Genomic DNA, 15,232 nt, shown 5'->3' with positions numbered 1-15,232 from the left:
ATTGGAGACAATTAAAGCATCAAGGACATGCAGAGTTGTCATAGTTGTATTTATTTGAAAACAACAATCCTCAAGTTTTTTTTTGGTTGTTTTTGATTTCTTTGTTTCTTTGTTTGTTTTTTTTTCCTTTTTTTTAAAACCTGTATTGTCATTGTCAAAATTGGATATGATATTTCGCACTGGACATCACAAAGTTACCCATTTTTATATCTTTTTTTTCTTACAATGATTTGTGCTTTTGATACCTTAGGTTTTAACAACATGTTAATACAGTTAAAAGTGAATACCAGGGACTACTGACAAAAAAATGTCCAAGGAGTAAGTTACATAGATCGTATACACGTAATACAAATTACAGATATATACAGGAGAGTGCTCTGGCTCCAGTTCAGTTAAGTTGTTTCAACACAGACAGATTTTTTGAAAAAAGCATCTGTATTTCAAAAATCCCACTGTTAAAACTGATATAGCATGGGATTTGTTTTTCTCTCTGAAAGATTTAAGAAATATAAGGTGCATTTTAATATTGGACTTTTCCAAATTACACACAAAAAAAATGGGTTTTGGACTGATGGCATGGCCCATGATGAACTCCTCCCATGTATGAATGTATGATTATGAGCATACAGAGTTATGGGCATTCAATATTTACATCTGCTGGAATGTTCCCCATACTAATCAATAAATCAAGTACTTCAAGCGACATGATTCACAGAAGATCAAAATACCTTTAATATTTCACGACTACTTCAGTATGCTTTGGAGGAAATGCACAAGTGGACAAGTTGATTCACTTAATGCTTGACAGTTCTACATAAAAGAGCAATGAAATCACAAATAGTGTAGCCTCTTTAGCAGACAGGAAAGGGGAGGGCACAAGCACTTGGAGCTAACTACCATACTGCATGTGGGTGTCAATCTAAAACGTAAGTGCAGATATATAGTCTGTATGTATATGAGAGTATAAACATGTGTTTACTTAAATTATATACATACATACATGTATGTATGTGTGTGTGTGTGTGTGTGTGTGTGTGTGTGTGTATACATGTGTGTATGTATAATTCCAAGTAAAACAGATTTACTTAGAAGTATATCAATAACATATTTCTAATATATAATGCCATTTATAGTATATATATATATATATATATATATATATATATATATATATATATATATATATATATATATATATATATAATTTCTTTTTTTGCTCTAATTATGCAATAGCAAAAACCCATGCTTTACATAGAAAAGGCATCCACGACAATAAGAAAAATGTACAATTTATGAAACATGATACAATAAATAGTATTATAGAATTGCTGCTGTACACAAAAAAGCCATTTAATTTCACTCATATAAAAATATGTTTTAGTGCAACCTTACATATATTGATACTTCACATCATTCAGACCCGGGTGTCCAAAAAGACGGCAAATTGCATTTAATACAAAGCAGATACACAAAACTTGATATATTTACACGTCTTCCTGTTTCATATGCTTATAAGAATATAAGCAAAAAAGTAAAGAAAAAGGCACACACATCTGTACATTTAAAAGTACCAGACAGAGTCCATAAGCAATTTTGGTCAGGCTCATATACAGGTATAAGTTAACATATATTCTCTGAAATTTTAAATAAGAAAGTAATCATAGTTGAAATAGCAAACCAGGTTATAAAAGGCATGCTACGCTGTACATGTACATTGAAACTATTGAATATCTAATCAGTTTGCTTGTTTAAAGACTGCTTAAGTGTGAGAGGTGACTGTATGCATGTTTTTGTGTGTAAACGTACTGTATGAGTGTAATTTGCTGCCCCTCCCTTTTCATATTGTTCACCTGTTGTCAGTGTTGTCTTTTGTCGACTCTTTGTCTTTCTTTGTGCTGGCTGGCTTTTCGCCATGGCCCTGTTGGCTGGGCGATTTTTCCGCCACCTCCGCGCTATACAGAGGAGATTGGCCTTCTGCGGGCATCTTTGATGTGGCTGACACGCCACTTTCGGTGCCAGAGTGTGAGGGATGCCTGATCTCTGAGCTACTGAAGTGCTGAAGCCTGCTCGGTGCACTTTCTTGTTGGGCTGTGGGAGAATGAGTCTGGTGGAACTGTTCAACAGGACCAGCCAGCTTTTCTAGAGGCTCCTCTGAAGCAATGCATAAAGAAGCGATGGCCTTAGTGCATGTCTGGATGCTCTCTTCCTGCCTGCTTTCTTTATCACCCTGCTCCTTGCTAACTTCTCTGGAATTCTGAGAAGAAGGCGAGGGGGCAGAGGATGTAGACTTTGGGGATGCCGCCTTCTCCTGAGGTTGACTTGAATCCTCTGCACTTTGGCTGCTGTTGTTAGCCCCACGGCCCTCTGAGAGATGGAAGGACACCTCGCTGGTGCTGGACTCCTCTGAAGTGCTCTTCTGAAGAGGGAGACGGGTGGGGTGGGCCAGGCCTGTGACAGAGTGTACCATCTGAATGCCACCAATCGGAATCATGGGCAATGGCATGCGGACCTGTTGCTGGGAATGAAGGGGAAGGTGGCTAAACAGCCCCCCTGTGTGTGCGCAGGGAGACTCGGTGCTATGAACATCTCCTTGGTGATGGCAGTTCTTCCTTTGATCCTAAAAAATTGATAGTAAGGGATTGAGTTATAACTCTGCAAATAACACATTTTCAGGAAAATTCCTGTGAACATTAACATACAATATCTTTTTGTTGTCTCTGTTGGCCAAAGGTTAAATTACATAAATAACCAACTGTTAGAAAGAAATTGAGGTATTCATATTCATTTAGAAAATTATTCTGTTAAAAAAAAGCCCAATTAAAAATTACACAGGGATTCTTGAAAAGAAACTACTAAAAGAAGACAAAAATAGAACAGCAACAAAGGCCTAGTTTACATTATAGACACTGTTCATTAATTTTTAAAATGTCAGTTCAAAGGAAACAAGCAATGTTTACTGATGAGAGGGACTCTACTGCATAACCAACCAAATATATACAGAAAATCCTGTCCAGTACAATGATGGGCAAAAATATGAGAACCACTACAAAATTCATGCCAAATGCACTTGAGTGCAGAAAGTCATTGTCTTCCATATTCTTCCTCAATAAGTGAACACTTTATACATCTACAGTATACCAATCAAAACTATAATGATTTCAATTATTCACATGATTTAATGATATCTAAGAAATAATCACATACCATTTCTTTTTCTGAGTGGCTTCTGCTCTTTTGGGAGGAAATCATCTCTCCAAGTGGATGCTGGTTTAGGGTCCAAGGACCACTGTGGTGGTGAAGTCCCCTCCTGGGGGACAATGGTCTGATTATGCCCTTATGGCGGCTCCTGGGGGACAGCTCGCGTCTGGTGGAGAGTTCCCTTCCCGGAGACGTTGGCCTCCCTGCATGAGAGATGGGTGAAAGGTGACCTCTGGAGGACAGATCCCTCCTAGGAGAAAGATCCCTTCGGTAGACATCTCTTCTGGGTGAGAGGGGCCTAAGGGGGGATGCCTCTCGTCTTGGTGACAAACGACCCCGTGGGGAAAGGTCCCGCCGTGGAGACAAGTATCTTCTACTGGGCGAGGGCTCTCGAAGAGGTGAGGAGTCACAGCCAGGCGATGACAGACGAGATGAGGAAAAGTCAAATGAGGATGAGCTGTGCTCTGGAGACAAGCCAAAATCTTCATCCATGGAGCTAGGCACTTCCAGTCTAGTTCTGTAGTCTTCGCCTAGAGCACCTTGCAGGAGTTTCTGGTATTCTGCCATCTGGGCCTCCCCAGCCTTCTCACTAGGCACGAGCTGCGTGATTTGAATACTGGGTAGGCTAGTAAAATAGCCGAAGAGAGGCTGTTTGGGGGCCGTGCCTAAAAGCTCAGGTGCGCCCTCTTGGGATGCAGCAACTGCAGTGACAGAGTGCGAGGGGATGACATAGGGCTGGGGGCTTGTGCTTCGAGAGCGAGTCTTTGGCGTTGAATCACCATCATAATCGTCATCATCTTCTTCATCCTCATCCCCCTCATCTCCGTCCTCTTCAGGCCCGTCTGAATCATCAGCATCAGAGAACTGGTGCTTTGCCATGATTTCCAATATGTCAATCTTCCCAGGTTCCCTCTGCACCTCCTCAGTGGGGTCTGAATTTTTAACAGTGCACAAAGGGTATGTATCTTCATATCAAATTGGCACATGGAATATCATGGCTTTCATATATTATATATTTTGTATATATGTATATTTTTTTTACCCATTTATTTCCCTAGATTTTGTGTTACCAGGCTGGAACACTGGATGCTTGCACATGCTTCCTATGAAACACATGAGGCCAGCCACTGCATCTTTTCAAATGTTACTAATGTAACAATATTAGACAGTTCAATACACTTGGATGCGAACGCTAACATCCAAATTTGTCAGCTAACAGAAGCTCATGTTGGCTATTTATACTCTTTTGGACTTCTGACCTTGGATGGCTGAGGTATCTCCTGGGATCTTGCAATTCCAGTATCCCATTATATAACTTGCATTCTCCCCACAGTGGAGCCAACATTTAGTTGCTTGTATGGTAGCTAAAACATTTTAACTGGACTGAAGAGGGCACTAGGTTTCTTTCCCACTCTGCTTAATTTATGTTTTTCAAATGGGAACATTTATTGCAGATTTTAATATGGGCGTTTTATATAAAACCTGGCAGTGGCTGAGCTTCTTTTTTCATTACGCTAATAGTCCTGGACCATTGCAATGTGCAAGGCACAGTATTTATCACATTATTGGCTGCTCTCAACATAATGTGCTCAGTGACTGATTCATACCAGTTTCCTCTGCATCCGCATCATCCACAGATGTCTCTGACACCCCCAGCTCCAAGCACTTCTTCATGTGGGCCTTTGACTTCATATGTTTTGTTAGGTTTCCTGAAACCACAATTGAAGAGTTTTAAAGGATTGCCTTGGAATGGTCAAAGAGACGTCTGGCCCTCCAATTTAACAACATTTAATGGGAATTCGAGTTCACCTTGCTTCCGCAGACAAATGTCTGTACAAATATCTGATTTCTTACTTAAACACTTTCGCTGCAGTCCATGTCTTCTATTTTTAAACTATCAGGTTTGGTTTACACATAGACGTTTTCATGTATGCAGCTACTAAAATGGAAGACGACACTCACCTTTAGTTTTAAAAGCAAAGTTGCAGAACTTGCAGACATATGGCCTGACATCAGTGTGTGTGCGAATATGTTTCTTCAACATGCTTGGCTTCTTACAGCGGATCCCACACTCTTCACAGATGTATTTCCCTCGACCTCGGCCTCGCACATAAACATAGTCCTCGTTGGATTTGTACCTAATATTAAAACATGATTTATTAACATTATGGCTTAATCTACGCAAGTGCATGTTTTGAGGAGCTAATTTCACGCACATCATTAAGACTCCTTTATATCATTAAGACTTGGTTTTTATAAGAAAGGATCCCAACTCTTATTCCAAGCTCAACTGATTTAAATATAAACACTTGCACAGCTGCGTTAATGCATGAGACCATGTAGACTATTAATGGTAGGTTTATAAATTCAGATACTTTATATTTCATGTGAAATGCATAGTTCAGATATTTTCAAAGTACAGCAAAATACTGTAGATGTGATGAGAAATCTTTTCATGTTTAATCAATGTCTTTTATGACATTTTACACTTTTTAATCTCATGTTTGAGGTGCCACAAAGGAAATATGTTCAATAATGTTTTAATGGAATACCATTTCTAAGATGCAATGTGTGCCTCACAGCATTAATGTTTAATTAATTTTCCAACGAGAGTGCCAAACTCAAACCAAAAGCATGCAGTTGGATACTCTGTATATCAACACACATTTCCACATACCCTCCTTCAAAGATTTTAATGCGAGTGGGTTCATGCTGCTTTGAGGAAGCCTCTTTCTCTCCATGGTCTTCTTTCCCTCTGTCTCTTGAGTTCACCCCCTTCATTTTCTTCCCAAACTTGCCAACATCCAGCTGCATGAGCTCTGGCTTCATCTAAAAATGTAAACAAAATGTAGAATATGTGGCCAAATTCTAAACATAAGAGAACATAAGTGAAATACACATGACCTCTCAAAAATGTCCACAAGTCAAACATTGGAACATTGGAAATTATAAACATACGTGTTAATCTAAAAATGTATATTTTAATTATTGATTTAACTTTGATTTGTATTCACTAAAGACATATTACCTGTTCGAGGTTCTGCTTCCACAACAGGGATGAAACAAGTTTTCCAGTCCCTGGTTGATACATAGCAGCCATTGTATAAGTTTCTGTGTTCCTCCTCTGTTTAGAACGGAGCAATGCCAAGGTTGCCTTGGTGCTGAGACTGAGTGGATTAGGATTATAGGAGCTGACACACCAAGAGCCATAAACAGAGGTTACAGGAGTTGTCTGAGCATAGTTTGGCTTGGTGTAATTGAGGAAGCACCAGCTGACGCTTGTTGTCGTGCGAAGGCTCGGAAACTGAAAGAACTGTTGAACATCTGCCAGATCAGTGAGCAAAAGAGTGCTCCCAACCGCACTGCCACTCTGACTAGCAGCAAGTTGAACCAGCATGTTTACAGGCATCTTACTGCCCATGGTCTGCTTTAGCTCTTCTTGAGTATCACTTGAAGAGACCATTGACTGTGGGCTCGAGCTTGCCTCTGGAGTAGATTCGTCTACATCAAGCTCCTCTGGGGATTCTGCTCTTTTAGAAGCATTGGTAACAATTTGCAGAGGTGGGGTGAAGCTCTCTGCGGGTGGCACATCAGGTAAATGAGATGCGCAAGGGCGCACAGGGAACTTAGCTGGTGGAAAATTAGCTGGTGGAGATGAGGACATCCTCTCCTGATCATCTACCGAGTCGTCTCTCTTTAAAAGATCAGACTGTGGAGATGCATCACCATCTCTCGATGCGCTTGAGTTACTCAGCTCTACTGCACTTAGCTCTTTTACTATTTGGCCATACATCTTTTCTTCCTTGACCCGTTTTTGCTGTTTGGTTTCAATAAAGAGTTCAAGACTACTGGCTGGGGACAGCATTCTCTTACTCCCTCCAATGTTGGAGGAGGCATCTGTAGTTGAGATAGTTCCTGATGTCAAAGACAAAGGTATGCCTGTATTCATTCTCCCAGATAATGGCTCTGGAACTTTCCAAAGTGGATATTGCAAAGATGTTTCTGGATGGCCTAATATCTTGGATAAATTGAAACCTATAGGGTGTTTTGAGGACATGCCCAGAGACCCAGTAGATGCATTGTCTGAGCATATTATTCTGACAGATGTATTGCTTTGAGCATGAGTAGCGAGAATCTGTGAAACACTTGTGTACATAACACTACCATACGATGGCACATTTGTTTGGATCCTAACAGGGACCATCATTCCAGGGAGTGATGGCTGGGAACCTACATTCTGAGTGGCAAAGACTGGTTGAACTTGTTGCAAGAAAACAGAACTGGTTGTGAGCACCTTTGTTGGGAAAGTTCCAACATTCTGTGGAGAGGCTCTGAAGAGATATGGATAACTTTGACTTGCTCCATCAATCTTTAAGTCACTTTGCCCCTGGATTTGATGAATGGGTTGGTGAGATTTCTGTAGCATTGGCTGCATATTTGGCTGTCTGATATGTAGTTTCGGTAGCTGATGTGTTTGGAAAGACACGTGCTGTTTGGGCCGTTGTGTTGATTCAGGATGCCAGAACACTGTCTGAAATGGCAAAAAGGCAGATGATGCCAAGCTACTTTGAAGTGAGGTCTGCATTACATCCTGGGCCATGTGCTCATGTACTGAAGCCTCGCTGTCTGATGACAGTTGCCCAGGCAAGTGAGGGGACTTCTGTAGTAGGTCTTCTGATTGACTGTCTTCACTGATACTCTGCTGCAACAACTGATGTGATCCAAGAACAGGCTGGCTACTTCTTTTGGCTCTGCCTAGGTCACTGCCAACTGCAGAGTGAGATGAGGTGCCCTGCCAAGATGACAATGACCCATGTTGATCAGAATGCTCTTGCTTGATGTTCAACTCTGAAACTTGCTCTTGAAGTACAACTTCAGGGTACACACTTAGAGATGCCTGTCTAACTAGGTATCCACGTCTGCGTTCCTTCATGGCTGATGCACTGGCGTATACCTCCCCTTGTCTTGAGGATGTTGAAAGACTTCCATAATCAAAAGACTTGCTACGAATTTCTGGTACCTCAGTAGGCAAAGCGCAAGGTGCTTGTTCTGATGAAGAGCGCCGCATCTCCTTGTGATGATGGCCTGGTATTGACAGAGAATGACCACTCCCTGGTACAGTTAAAAATTCAGATTGTTTACTAAACTCATCTTGCTTAGTTGGTGAGACAGATTTCATGCTTTCTTCTCTATCAAAAGACATTGAGAAACTTGAGCTATGGGACAGGTTGCTCTCTTGACTTGGGCTCCTTGACAGGCTGGTGCAAGTAGACTCAAAGCTTGATTCCCCAGATGAGTGCTCCATATCTGCAAGACGCAGACGTTTTTTCTTTGGGGGCAATTTCTCTGCTGGGAGTTGGGACAGAGTCTCACTCCGTTGCGGCCACTGAAATTCCTCCACATGTTTCTCCGGTTCTTTAGATGGCGCCTCTGGTTCCTTTTCTGGCTTATCGGGTTCTTCTGTTACCCTGATTTCAGGCACTTGAATGTTGGGTTGCCGTACTAGTTTGTGAGGCATATGATATTGCTGGCTAGACACAGAAGATGCTAATTCACTGTCACTATGTTGCTGATGTTCCATGCTTTCAGATCTCAGAAGAGAATCAGGACTCTGCACGTCTTCAATGTTCTCTGTATCAGATTGTTCAGAGAGTTGACCAAATGGTTTTTCTGGCTGGTAAGATGCATGTTCAATTGACTCTGACTTTTCAAATGAGTTAGGCCTGCTAAGTGAATTAGTATGTTGAATAACAGATATAACATTGCCAACGGCCTTTCTGTCAGGATCTTGAACAAGCACCACCTCTTCTGGACATATACTGGTACTTTTATCAAAACTTTCTGATGGGCTATAGCCACTATACATAGATCCTTTACCTGTAGGAGTAGCCCTTGAAGATTCTTGGCTTACTGGTTTTAGATCATAGTCTCCAACTGTTTCAATAGAACCACTTTGAGTGTCATCATACTGCCCAGCACAATCCTCCTCATCACCAACACTTTTTTCTTTACGCCGTTTTCTGGTGGTCAATTCTGACATTCCAATCTTCGTACCATAGGTGCTATATGCTGTGCGTATTTCTGGACAAGCAAGCTCTGATCCTGAACCTTTGACCTCAGACATCAACAGACCTCTCTCGCTCACTTTCATTGCCGGGCCTGTTATCTTTCCATAATTCTCAGATTCCCCATGCTCAAAGGCAGCCTGCCTCCTAAGCCTCCTTAGACCAGCGGCTCCTGGATAAAACACGTCATCTGGAGACATCATCTCATCAAATGAGTGACTTCCTCTCAGGCCTGGTGGAACATTTAGGTTGGTTGGTGAAGGCGTGGGCATTGAGTTACTTCTTATGAGTGTCCCTGATTCAGAAGGAGCCTCTAGGAGACCTGCATTGCTTTGGAGAGGACCTCCAGGATACAGCTTAGGGTCGCAGCCTGCAACCATGTGTGATTCTGCAGAACCTCCTCTGAAAAATATATGATCCTCTGATATTTTTCCCATGTCTAGCTCCATCATGGCACAAGACTTGTTGTGTGGGTCCTGACTGGCAGAAGCAGCCATGCTAACTGTAATGGCCTGTCTAGATCTGGAGTTAGGTCTGTAATACCATGTTCTTCCAAACATTATCTCCTCATATGACTTTGCATTTGTGTTAGGTGGGCTAATCTGCTGTTCAGCACTCTCTGAGCGAGAAAAATATCCAGAATCTGTGCTGCCTTTGCTGTGTGGACTCAAGAGATTCAGAGATTGCTCTGAGTCCTGGCCCTTTTTCTCATTTAGTCTTAAAGCAAGTCTTTGTTTAATAGTATGTGAATCATCTCCTCGGATCAGCTGTCCTCCAATGTGAGATCCCTTCATTTCTGTGAATGGTGTACACTCTATGGTTGTTGATGGAAGCCCCTGTTTTGGAACAATTAACAGAGGCACTTTCATAGACGCCATGGCCAGCTCTTCTGCTGAGTCTGCATATGCTGGCTCTCCACCCTTTTCTATTGTGCTTTTGTCCGACTCAAACGATATCTGGGGTACTGGGCTACTTTTGTCTGGGTACATTGTCCCTTCTGCAGTTTCTTCATCAGTGTCAGTACTTTGCTCTCCATCAGAATGTACCTCTGTCTCACCAACTGAAGATGCCTGATCAATGTCTGTGCGAGTAGCCAGCTCAGAGAATGGAACAAGTCCTGCTTTAATTGCATGGGCATGAGACTTTCTATGCTTATACAAATTGCTCTTGGTTTTGAATGAAAAACCACAGGGGCCACAAGGATAGGGACGTTCCCCTGTGTGTGACCGGATATGTTTTTTAAGCACACTGGGCTTAGCACATGCCCTTCCACAGTATTGGCAAATGTACTTCCCTGGCTTCTTAGGTTTCTGTTCCTTCTTGTGTCCTTCTTCTTGTTGTTCAGAGCCTGATTGGGAATACTGGCCAAAAGCACTAGGTAAACTCGGAGACTTCTGACGGGGAAAGACTCCATGAGAGCGCGAGTGCACAGGGAACATATCATCCGGTGGCAGAGACTGCAATTGTCCAGGGAATGGCCAAGCATGGGCCTCCAAACCAGGCTGTGGCTTAGTACCAGTCAGAAAAGGCTTCTGCATGGGCTGCTGTGGGTATGAATGTGGTAACTGGAAGGAGTAAGACCGGGGAAAGAACTGACTTTCTTGAGATGACTGAGACACTGCATTTAAAAGCAGCTTTCCAGAGCCTGTGATACCTGTCCCACTGGCACCACTCTGGAGATTTTCATGGTGCAAATGTCTTTTACCCTCCGATTCTGCATAAATGCTTCTTTTTGTACCAGTAGAGGGCTCAGAAACCCATTTTCTCTGTAAAGGGTTCTTCTCACGTGGTTCCTTGCTGCATTTTTGGCTGGCATCCGTTCCACGTGGTTCCATGTTTTTGCTGTATTTCAACTGGGTTCCTCAAGGTGCCGTTTGTTAAATTGCATTCAAGTACGTAGTCATGCCAGATGATTTACTAACAAAGACATCTACAGAAAAAGTCCTCCATTTCCTTTTCTTGAGACTTGCTCCACATTTGAATTTCCAAAATGCGTTTTGACAGTCATCAACCCACTTTCTTTCCATCAATCACTCTTTTGGCATGGTTATATTCATTAACTTCTCGCTTCATTCAAGTTCTGTTGCCTTCCTCTTCTCTTGAATGTCTTCTAATTATCTGTAAGAGACACAGAAAGTAAAAAAAAGATTGAAGGATAATGTCTTAAAAATAGTTAAGTTACACAAAGTATATACTTTATACTTTTAGTACAAGGAACAAAATATTTTTCAGTCAACTGTGCATAAATATTGTACTTTACACAAGTACTAAAAAGAGAAGTAATGATTGCTGGACTAATGAGCATGTTGAGAATCCTCAATGAACTGAAACAGGAGCTACCACCCTCCCTCAGTCCATGAGTCATCATTAACAACCATGCCCACACAGTTCCTAAAAAGACACAAGTGTGTAAAAATAGCCTGTGGAAGGCAAGTGACGTTCCAACGTCATATGTGCGCGGGCGTCTAAAGGGCAAGCTATGAAGAAACTACTGCCAATTTTTCTTCCTTTGTTGCTTTTTTTATTTAGCATTCTGTTGTCAAATGCATATACATTATAAAAAAGAGGCATCTGTATACAAATGTGGTTGAAGCACAATCCACTATAAAGCTTCAAATTACAACACATAATTTAAATACAGTCAAGTGAATTTTGTATTTGGGAAAATAAGCTGCTGAACATGTTCTCTGTGTATTGTATTTCCTGATCTTAGACTCTATTGCAACAGACAGAGCTGCCTGAGTGTGAGTGAGGAAACTGTGTGACGTTGATGTCTGGAAGCCAGTGTGAGCACTATAAATAGCAGGGCAGAAAAGCCACTGGTATTTATAGCACCTGAAACATTAACTTTTGGTTCGTTTTGTTTTCATTTTCTTCCATGCCTGACATAGGAAAATATGCATTCACCAACCAAGACAAATCATGAGTTTGAGGCACGAGGACAAATGTTTTTACTGCACAAAGGCTTGGTACATTTTTATGTACCAATATTCACTATGTAGGTTGACGCAATGTTTATGATAAGGGGCTATAAAAAGACACAGAATGTCCTAAAGTAATGTTCATTTTCAACACTCTTCAAACCCGACAGTGAAAGGTCATGCTTGTGCACAAGACAAATTAGAATACCATGACAAAGGATGTGGCTGGAGAAATACATCCACATATATCCTTCTCACAACATCATGATCAGCAGTTGTACACTTTCTCTTTAAGACTGACATCTCGGCAATCTTGCAGACCAGGTAAAATGGCCTTGGATGGATTTTGTTTCTGGTTTCAAGCTAAAATGGCCTAGACCAAGTGTGGACATCAGTGCTAAAGGGGTCATATAATGCATAATAAAAGCCAGTTCCATTCTACAAACGGAAGAAAGAGCTGTCTGACTAAACGGCTCTCTTTTGGATTATACTGCACAAATATACGGCATAACATTATGACCTTGTTATCAGCTCCACTTACTGTATAGGTGCACTTTGTAGTTCTACAGTTACAGACTGTAGTCCATCTGTTTCTCTGATACTTTATTAGCCCCTTTTACTCTGTTCTTCAGTGGTCAGGACCCCCATGGACACTCAGAGAGCAGGTACTATTTGGGTGTTGGATCATTCTCAGCACTGCAGTAACACTGACGTGGTGGTGGTGTGTGTGTGTTGTGCTGGTATGAGTGGATCAGCACAGCAGTGCTGCTGGAGTTTTTAAACACTGTGTCCACTCACTGTCCACTCTATTAGACACTCCTACCTTGTCAGTCCACCTTGCAGATGTAAAGTCAGAGACGATAGCTCATCTGCTGCTGCACAATTTGTGTTGTTCATCCAGCAGTGACACTGAGGTGTTTAAAAACCCCACCACCACATCAGTGTTACTGCAGAGAAACAGATGGACTACAGACATACAAAATACAGCCTGTCACCTAAAAATGTCAACATTCTGTTGTGTCTAAATGTAGAGAGCCTTATTTTTCATTTGCACAGTCTTGTCCTTATTTCTCAAACTTTGTATAATGAGAGTTCCACACATTTTCTGCATAATTCTCTTGTTGAGATGACAAAGCAATTAAGGGTGGTTAGATGTAAATAATTAACTGCAGAAAAACTCTAGATATATATCGATACAGTGGTGGTGATACGAACCAAGGGTTGAGATGTGAACACAAACAGAACCATTTTATTAATTATCCAAAACAAGCAGTAAACCTACGTAAACCTACATGTATCTTCTGAGCTTTTATATGTTATATATATGTTCTACATTTTATATGATGCCAGTCATAAAATAATGGTAAATTCCAATTTTCCAGTGGGCATTATTTTGCCTTACAACACCCTGCATGTGTATGTCCACCTTGCATGTACCTCTGTGGTTTGCAAGTGTTTTAAAAACACATTTAAATCCAAAATTGTATCTCAAAACTATAATTTCAGGCTTCAGGCAGTGTATAGTAGTATAATAATAGTGCATATAGGGTGTAACACTCTAACATAAGGCATTTCACATCAAACCACTCCTCATGACTTTGTTTCCATCTTGATGATTTGTATGCAGAAATGGTGATAAATCAAAGGAAATTCCCCTTCAAAAGTGACCTCTACCGGTTTTCCTCAGTGAAACAAAGGTCAGGTGATGCTTCCAAGAGTGAGTGCCAGCTCAGAGGCAACATGGCCTAGAGCTTGAAGAGGCTGATGTACGAAGGCCAGAAGCAGTTTCATATATCACACTTAATGGCAGGCCGGACCTGCTGCTACTGCAAATTATCCACATGCGAAAGTGTCTCCTTCTGTTAATTAATCTGTCTAGCCTGGCGTCCCGATTGCACGGGGGGCACGGATACAGGGCCCCTTTTCTGATAAATGCAAGGCCTTTCCCCATCAACACTAGAATGACTGATGCCACTGGAGCAGGACACCAATCTCCCTCCCCTTCAACTCGGCTCATGACATTGAGACAGTCAGTGATATCAAGTCTTAAAACCTCTCATGTAATTCATCTGCCCCCCCCATGTATTGCATAAGATAAGAGGTTTTAAGTTGAGAGATAGCTTCTGAATGGATTGCATAACCTTTTCTACAGAAAAACATGTTTTTTTTTTCTTTTTGAGGCAAAAATACATTCGGACACATACTTTTATAAGAGTTCTCGATATGAGTATGCATGAGTAGAATATACACACTGTCAAGAGGATAAAGGCAGACATCCCACACATAGTGCTGCCTCCATTCACAGCATACTTACTGTATCCCTGAATAGGATGACTAAGTGAAATTACATAAACGCAGAAGAATCCAATATATAACGTGTGGTCTCTATACCACCCTGACGTAGACGTACGCATGGCTGCTGCACTTTGGAGCCCTATCTTGATTTTCATGCAACATCAACAGTACAGTAGCTTTGAGATCAGCTGCAAATTTCTTGTTGTGCTTAAGATACCAGTGCCTGGTCATTCTGGTGTGTGTGGGTTTCTTTGGTTTAGAATATCACAGATATCTCCCCACACACGCAGCTCAGCCCAACACACGTCAGCCTCTTAAGCTTTCCTAGCAGGACGGTTATGAAACATGTTTGAGTCCGAACATCCCTGTGATCACTGCATGAGTGAGATCTACGAGCTGCTGTCTATAGCTGTGCCCCAAGTGTAGGAGGCAGTTACCCTGGAGCGCCAACCGGTCCTCCGCATTGACGTACAGTGCCATTGTGTTTGAGGGAAGAAAGCAGTGTTATTTTTTACAAGCGCACTCCCGTCAACATAAAAATATTCTTCCTAACCCTATTCAAAGAAAAGGTATTTTACAGATTCACCACCAGATCCCAGTGAAGAGATTAAGGGTGTGTTTACATCTGTAAGTCCAGTCCAAGGGCACCGAACTGAGACAGGAAATTATGCACTATGTCATATTTTAGTTCTAGTTGGCTTAAACCTTAGGTTCACTACACAGCTTACACTACCAGACTGGTTTTACAGATTT

The 15,232-nt window shown here is 41.5% G+C and overlaps 1 protein-coding gene across 5 annotated transcripts in view; it reads right to left on the bottom strand.

Annotated features, from left to right (window-relative positions):
- Positions 1-1,277: 1,277 nt before the first annotated feature.
- hivep2a (HIVEP zinc finger 2a) overlaps positions 1,278-15,232 on the bottom strand; it is a 130,510-nt gene continuing 116,555 nt past the window's right edge. For 4 of the 5 annotated variants that reach the window (XM_017701077.2, XM_017701079.2, XM_017701081.2 and 1 more), the window contains 6 exons: positions 6,227-11,381; positions 5,876-6,027; positions 5,161-5,336; positions 4,806-4,907; positions 3,205-4,130; positions 1,847-2,617 (listed from right to left, as the gene is read on the bottom strand). In XM_017701077.2, the coding sequence (XP_017556566.2) occupies positions 1,847-2,617; positions 3,205-4,130; positions 4,806-4,907; positions 5,161-5,336; positions 5,876-6,027; positions 6,227-11,098 (6,999 nt within the window). In that variant the 5' untranslated portion in view covers positions 11,099-11,381. Of the gene's footprint in view, positions 2,618-3,204; positions 4,131-4,805; positions 4,908-5,160; positions 5,337-5,875; positions 6,028-6,226; positions 11,382-15,232 lie in introns of those variants that run through there. The other variant, XM_037538076.1, reaches the window with a different exon arrangement.

Source organism: Pygocentrus nattereri, chromosome 4 (assembly GCF_015220715.1).
Source record: "Pygocentrus nattereri isolate fPygNat1 chromosome 4, fPygNat1.pri, whole genome shotgun sequence".
Lineage (NCBI taxonomy): Eukaryota > Metazoa > Chordata > Actinopteri > Characiformes > Serrasalmidae > Pygocentrus > Pygocentrus nattereri.
Note: the sequence above shows the minus strand (reverse complement) of the source record. Positions and strands in the feature narration are given on the sequence as shown.